Source organism: Erithacus rubecula, assembly GCF_903797595.1.
Source record: "Erithacus rubecula genome assembly, chromosome: 4".
Taxonomy (NCBI): Eukaryota; Metazoa; Chordata; class Aves; order Passeriformes; family Muscicapidae; genus Erithacus; species Erithacus rubecula.
The window spans coordinates 50,482,857-50,489,763 of NC_136686.1; the positions used below are offsets into that span (position 1 = coordinate 50,482,857).

A 6,907-nucleotide genomic window follows, 5' to 3' on the forward strand; every position below is an offset into this window, starting at 1 on the left:
CGCTTTGGAGAAAATAACCTCACAACAATCTTTCCTCTTCTGTTTTTCTTCTAGGATGAAGAGTGTGCAGTCCTTGAATTGAATTTAACAACATGTTTTCAAGGTCCTTAGTATCTTCTCAACATTGTATTTTGATGCAACTTGCAAATCTTGTCTAACTGGTCATCTCTCATGATCGTAGTTTCCAATTCCTATGAGATTATTCTCATGAGTGAAGAATTTAGCAAGTTGAGCCTACTCTAATATGAAAAATTCAGATTATGACTCCTTATTTCCCAGTATTTAAAAAAAAAAAGACGTCCTAAATCATTTAGAAAAATCAGGTCCACATTTCCCATCTAAAGTAGTATTTTATAAAAAACATGTTTGAATACTTTCATAGTACTTTGTGTACCTACAGAACAAGTATTTCAGATTTTCTTGTTTGTAACTTTCATTTTTAAACCATAAGCAATAGTTTTTGAGAAATGAAGAATGGAGGAAGTTTTCTCAGCTTTGATACATTATTCTTTGCTATTTCCCATCTTGATTTTCTCATGCCATTCTGATGATCTCACTATGACAGACCATGTTCTTAAGTATATCTAACAACTGCTTTCTGTGTTTGCATTTGTGTTTGCCGTGGAGATAATTTTCCTGTTTGTCTGACGTGGTACATGTCTTTGGTTTGATAGCTATTTAAAACTGTGTTCTGGAAATCTGGTCGAGAAGGAAACAGTTTAATGGAAATAATGGAAATATTTTTCTTCATTATATCAGTATTTGTATGCAATTGTTTGGGATAATATTACACACTGTACTGATTATAAAATATTTGGCTTTTATTTCACTGAATAGTCCTGTCAAACATCCTTCCTGTTGTGTAACATTGGAATAAAGTCAAATAAAAGATGATTAATAGGAAATATATCCTGAAACCATGTGGAATTGATCATGTGAGATCAGGAATATGGGTGAGGAGTAAGGGTCTGAAACCAGAAGTTGATCAATAAAAAATATTTTCCATATGAATGTGTGGGGTTTTAAAATTTGTTTGTTTTGTTTTGTTTCAAGACATTCATTGACACACTCACTGAATATGGTATAAGAGATTAGTCCACTGCATTGAAACACAGGAATTTTTGAGGTATCCTGGAGAGGTTAAGCTCTGCTTGACTGCTTTGATATAAAAGCTTTATTGTTTAGACTGCACATCTGTTAGATCTATTCTCATTCCTAGCAGTGCTGCAGCTCCAAAAGCAGAGTGGCAGGGCAGCATTCCTAAAGCAGTTAGTTACTTCCTTTGCCTGTGAAGTTGAAGCTCTACCTATCCAGATACTACTGCTTTTCTCTAATACCTTTCAGGCTGCAGCCAGAAACAAGACACTCAGCCAGCTGAGAGAGCATCAGTACAATACAATTCACTTCCTTCCAGTGGAAAAGTCTTTCCTATAGGAAAGGCTGATTTCTACAGAGTGATTTTTATTGCCATGATATCTTAAGATTAACTTTATGAATATATCCTCAGTCTGAAAATGAATTAAAATGATACAGATGTATCTAAGGCTCAAGCAAAACACCACCTCCAATGGCAAGCTCATCTGAGATCCTGAATGAAAAACAGCTGCACTAAGCTCTATGCTTTCAGTGAGAAATCCTGTTTCAGCTGCATAGACACTGACTCTCTTGTAGTATATTATATCCTGTTGGCTGAAGTGCTTAAAATACCAAAGAGAATATGACCAAGCATGGTCCTGTTTTACAGGAAAATTTGAATGACATGGCAATCATCACTTAAACTGAAAGTAAAGAGTTCATCCAAAGATAGTAGTCTAAGCTCCCTTGATGGCTACTGTGGAGAGACAGGTAATTTCCAGACATATATTGTTCATATTTCATTCTTGGATACTTGTTTTAAAGGGAGCCTAGGCAACTTGACCTAAATGTTTTCCATTACAACATTCCTGCTTATGGCAAATGTTTGCAAATAATCCTTAATAGTATTTCTGTACTTAGGCTCAGGTCTGCCTGTTTGTATTTGAGTAGTGAGAAAATTGCTGGTAGCTATTCTGACTGTATCCTGAGCAGATCTGTATGAGTCCTTTTCTAATACTATGCTTCAGGCAAATGTTGTCTCCTTTAATTACAAAATTCCTGCTTCTCCTGGGACCAGCTTTCCTGCTTTCCCAGATAGTGACTGTACCACCCCATATAGGTAACACATTTGGAAGATGTTCCACTCAGGTACAGTATATTCTAGAGAAGTTACAGCCTCTTCTGTTCTTGTGACTTCATAGCTGCAGAAGTACAGGTGTTTCCATTTTTTCATGAGACGTTTTAAACACTGGTAGGTCAACCCTGAAAGAAGGTAGTACTAAAATCTTTCCTAACCCTAAAAGTATTCATTACACTCTGCTGACCACTGCAATGTTTTCTTTCTCTCACCCAAAATATGCAACAATTTTGCAATATTGACCAATGCACAAGTAACTGTGCTGTAGCAATAGTCAAATGCAAAAAGCCCCTATGTGTTGCTTATAGACTTGGCTAATTGTCTAGACACTCCATTCCTTTGTTGAAGGAAATTCCCTTCTTCCTTATTGTGGGTCCAGTACAAACACCCTATTTTGAGATTACCTACATGTATTAGTTTTTCATTTAGTATCTACATTCTTAGTATTATCACAGTGCATCAATGTCCTAGTCCTTCTGAGATCTTAGCATGTATCAGAGTATCATTGAGATATAGCAAAAACACTGATAAGATGCTTTTTAGTAATCTTTCTAAGACTTTCTGTTATGTCTAGGTATTGCACAAACCTGAAACTAACATTTAAAGTTAACACATAAATTAAAGCAATTTCGTTCTGCTTACATAGGGACTTATTTTCTTGCTATGCTGACATATGGTCTGTGTGGGAAACCAGCCTGGCACTGCTGCAGTATTCTTTATTTGCAGTAATGCATATATTTCCTTGATATCTGCAAGGTGCAGTTGAGTGCCACATCCCTCATTAGAGTGGCTGTGTATTCACCAAGCTGTAACAACAGCCACAGCAGAACTAGTCCTGCTCTGCAGGCTGTCTTCCTGATCTCTCTTTTTTGGATTTCTGAAAAACTACTTCAAGGAAATAAATGGGAAAAGAAATTATGACTATTTTTGTAGGGCTATTTTACTGCTGATTTCACTTCCTGGACTACAAAACCAGGCCTCTGTGAGCCAGAAGAAGGGAAGCAGCCCAGCTCTAGGGGAGTGCAAACAGTTCTGATCATTAGGTCCTTAGGTAGCAGACTGACTGAATCATCATCCTTGACAATAGACTTCAATCTGAAATCTAACACACCTGTGCTTAACAAACAGAAGGAAATGTACTTGCTTCAATTTAGTGTGAAAAGTTCCCCTTACTCATATCCTGTAACAGCTGGCCCCAAAAATAGTGACTTTATCTTATATCTCATATCCCCTGTAAGTTTCTTTACTGTACACAGAAATATCCTTCCTGGGTTAAGAAAACAAATTCTCTCTCTTATTCAGAAAGCCCTTTAGTGCAAACATGCAAAGCTGATGTGTTCAGTGAACAAGCCCAGTAGCAATGATGGGAGCTATTCCTCTCATCCCCCTGCTGGTTTTTTACCACTTCAAGCCACTGCCAATATCACTGACATATTTTTCAGGAATAGGTCGTTTCATGTGGTACTAAGTGCAATTTTTAAATGACTTTAACTAAATGAACAAGGGTCAGTTCTGGCATTTGATTCACAAGCACTCTAGAAATTATTATTTTCTAGGAACCATCAGACCGATTAATTTTCCAGTTTATATAGGTCTAAATGACTTCTTAATATGTAGCTGATACAGTAAAACCAGGACATCTTATCTACTGAGAAGCAGATGATAATTTCTATAGATTACTTTTTTTAATAAGTGAATTTTGTCAGATATATTTTCTGTCATTGACTACATTCTAAAGAATGACACCTAAACCATCCTCTTTTAAAGCTATATAAGTTCCCATTTAACTTCTAAAAGTCATTTCTCAAAATCAGCCATGGATAGGACTGAGCTACCCACTGCTGTCTCCATGAGTGCACTAAGGTTTTGTACCTTTTCACATCATAGCCAATTGAATAAAAACACTCTTGCCTTTGAGTTAATAGCCAATAGTCTCATATATTTCATAGGTTGTAGTGTCAGACCACACACTGCAGAGCTTTCCAAGCTTTGCTTACATTTCTTGTATGCATTCAGAAGCTGGATTTGTGCTTGATGAACAGTTTTATCATGAAAGATTCCCTGAAAAGATGTGTTTGGAAGTAGAAAGGATGAAAAGCAAAAAGCATGCTCAGAGACAGGATACCTAGATAAAAGATGGGGAGAATGTACTTACAGTCATCTATGGTCACAGGTAGGGAGATGCACCCAGAAGGAAATGCTGTATATAGAGCCTGCAGAAGGAAGCCCATAAAGGATGAAGAATGATGTGGACATGTGGGAATTGAGGCAGATGAAAGAGGATTCTGTGATTCCTGAATGGATGCTGTACTCCAGCTTACCAATGCTCTCTTTCCAATACAAGAGAAAAGTAGAGACTGTGTGTTTCCGATATTTTAAAAGACCCAAACACTACATGTTAATTTATTTTAGATTATCACAAGGTTATATTCTTTTTCTTCAGAAAATACTCCAATATATTCTTTCCAGTTCACAAAAATGAAGAACCATTGCATCAAGTGTTGAATGGAGATAATTTGTGTATGACTCAGCACACAGGGTAGCAGCATTCCTTTATCTATTTCTTAAGGTTTGTAAAGAAATTACTTTTGAACATAATAGGCAATTTCATGGAATTCTGAAAAACTATAGCAAAGGGGGAATGTCACTAAAAGAATGTCCATTGTAATATAATTCATAACCACAATTCCCTATGCCTAATATACTTGTGAATTTTTGTAAAGGGTGTATGCTGCTCATGTGTGTGAAGCTTGAGACAAAGGGAGACAAAGAAAGAACATTGCAAGAAACTTTCTCTTGCATATCATCTGCCCTGTGAACCACTGCCTGACAGCAACAATTTCTATGCCTGCCAGAAACAATATTGTTTGTTCCCTGCCCACTTAGTATTGTCACGAAAAAAACAGCTATTGTCCTGCTCCAGGAAAGTATGCCTCAGATCTGTAAGCCATCTGTAGTAATCAGTAGTAAATCTCAGTCAAATACGGATTCCATTTTTCTTTTACATTACTTTTTGCTTGGCACTACTGAGTTTCATTTCCCAGAAGCACAAAACCTCTTAATTCTTCTATGAACTCCAGTGATTCATTTCCAGGTAAATGGAAACCAAGTTTTTAGACCATGAGGCATATGGAACAGCTTTTGAAATGTGGGTAATTACAGGTTTATTTCAGAGAGAACAAATCATATGCATGAGGAATCAAATTTATTTCTCACTAGGCAAATTTTAATTGGCTTTGGATCAGAACATTATAAGCTTCCGTGCTTCTGCTGACATCCTTGCTAGTTCCTCTAAAAACTAAAATTTATGTCTCTGTCTATACTAGTCAGGGCAAGATGCTGTTTGGATATTTTGTGGGGTTAGCTAGCTTTTCATCATGTCCTGTTGCTATAAACTGTAACTTCTTCCTATGTATCCATATGAAAGAGCTAGGCTTAGCATGGAGATAAACACAAGGTTCAAAAGAGGCTCCTTGCCTTTATTTATTTCATGGTGGTCCCAGGGCAAAAAAGGGAGAGGATCTCAGGTCTTGGCTTTTTCTAGGAAAGGGTCAGGGAGGGCATATCTGGCTGTCTGCCAATAGGACAGGGGCAGTAGGGAATTGGTAAGACCTTCCTTGTACCTCTGGTACAGGATTACAACATCCTGTGACAAAGATGCTCCTCCTTTAGCAATGTTGCGTCTCATGATGAGACAAGCTGCTTCCCCCTATGCCATCTCCAAATCAAATCCATCCTGAGGAAGGATTGTGAGGTTGGAGCTAGAGGCACACATTCCCATTTTGCCATACAACAATATATTTTCTCCCCTGTTCATGAGAGACTATTGATGTCTGGGAAAATTGAGTTTAAGGAGCTGGAAGAAGCAAAAAGTACTGTGTGGGGAAAGCAGGAAATCACAGACAGTTAAATATTTTCATTTGTAAATCCTATCCTTCCCTATCTGTTGCAGAGCATTCCTAGTCAGGAGCAGAGCTTCTCTGAACCATTCACTACCTTTCCCATGTATCTATCCTGTCACCTTGGGCTTCCCTAACTTTGTGTAAGGACATATGAGAGTTTGTACCGTGTCAAATCAAATGTTTGTCTAGTTTACATTCTTTCTTCAACAGGTTCATCTTCAGAAGTTAATGAATGAATTATTCTCGTGTGTTTAGCATTTCTGGAAGAGTTTTTCTTATACAAATTTACCTAAGTGTTTTGTTGAACTCATGTAAATCTTGTATTTCCTATTCCTCATTTCATTAAATTCCACAGTTTAAGCAGGTGATGTGTGAAGTATCTGTCCTTGCTTTAAACCTGTCACCAGCTACTATGACATTCACTGAGCTCTAATGTCCCCTAGTTTATGTCAAAAAGAACAACGAACTCTTTCTCTGTGCTTTTTCCCATGTTCCTTATTTTTTATTGACTTCTGTGTTATCTTCTCTTGACCTTTTTGTCAGTTTGAAGAACTTAGGTCTATTTAGTCATTCTTTATATGGCAGCAACTTGAACTGTATACAGTATTCAAGCTATGAAAACTTATGATTTTATACAGCAGCATAGAAATGTTCTATCCTCTTCTCTCTTCCCTATCTAATAATGCTGACAACGACCTGCCTGCTTTTAACAAGTAATTCTAAGTATTGAACTGTTGACAACATGGAACTCTTAGAAATCCAAGATCTCAATCCTTATGGCTAAATCAGAATA

General features: G+C 37.1%; 1 protein-coding gene across 3 annotated transcripts in view; it reads left to right on the plus strand.

Annotated features, from left to right (window-relative positions):
• The window catches only part of IL17REL (interleukin 17 receptor E like), a 42,377-nt gene extending 41,384 nt beyond the window's left edge, over window positions 1-993 (plus strand). For all 3 annotated transcript variants that reach the window (XM_079305140.1, XM_079305139.1, XM_079305138.1), the window contains one exon: window positions 55-993. In XM_079305140.1, the coding sequence (XP_079161266.1) occupies window positions 55-59 (5 nt within the window). In that variant the 3' untranslated portion in view covers window positions 60-993. The remainder of the gene's footprint in view (window positions 1-54) is intronic.
• Window positions 994-6,907: the final 5,914 nt, after the last annotated feature.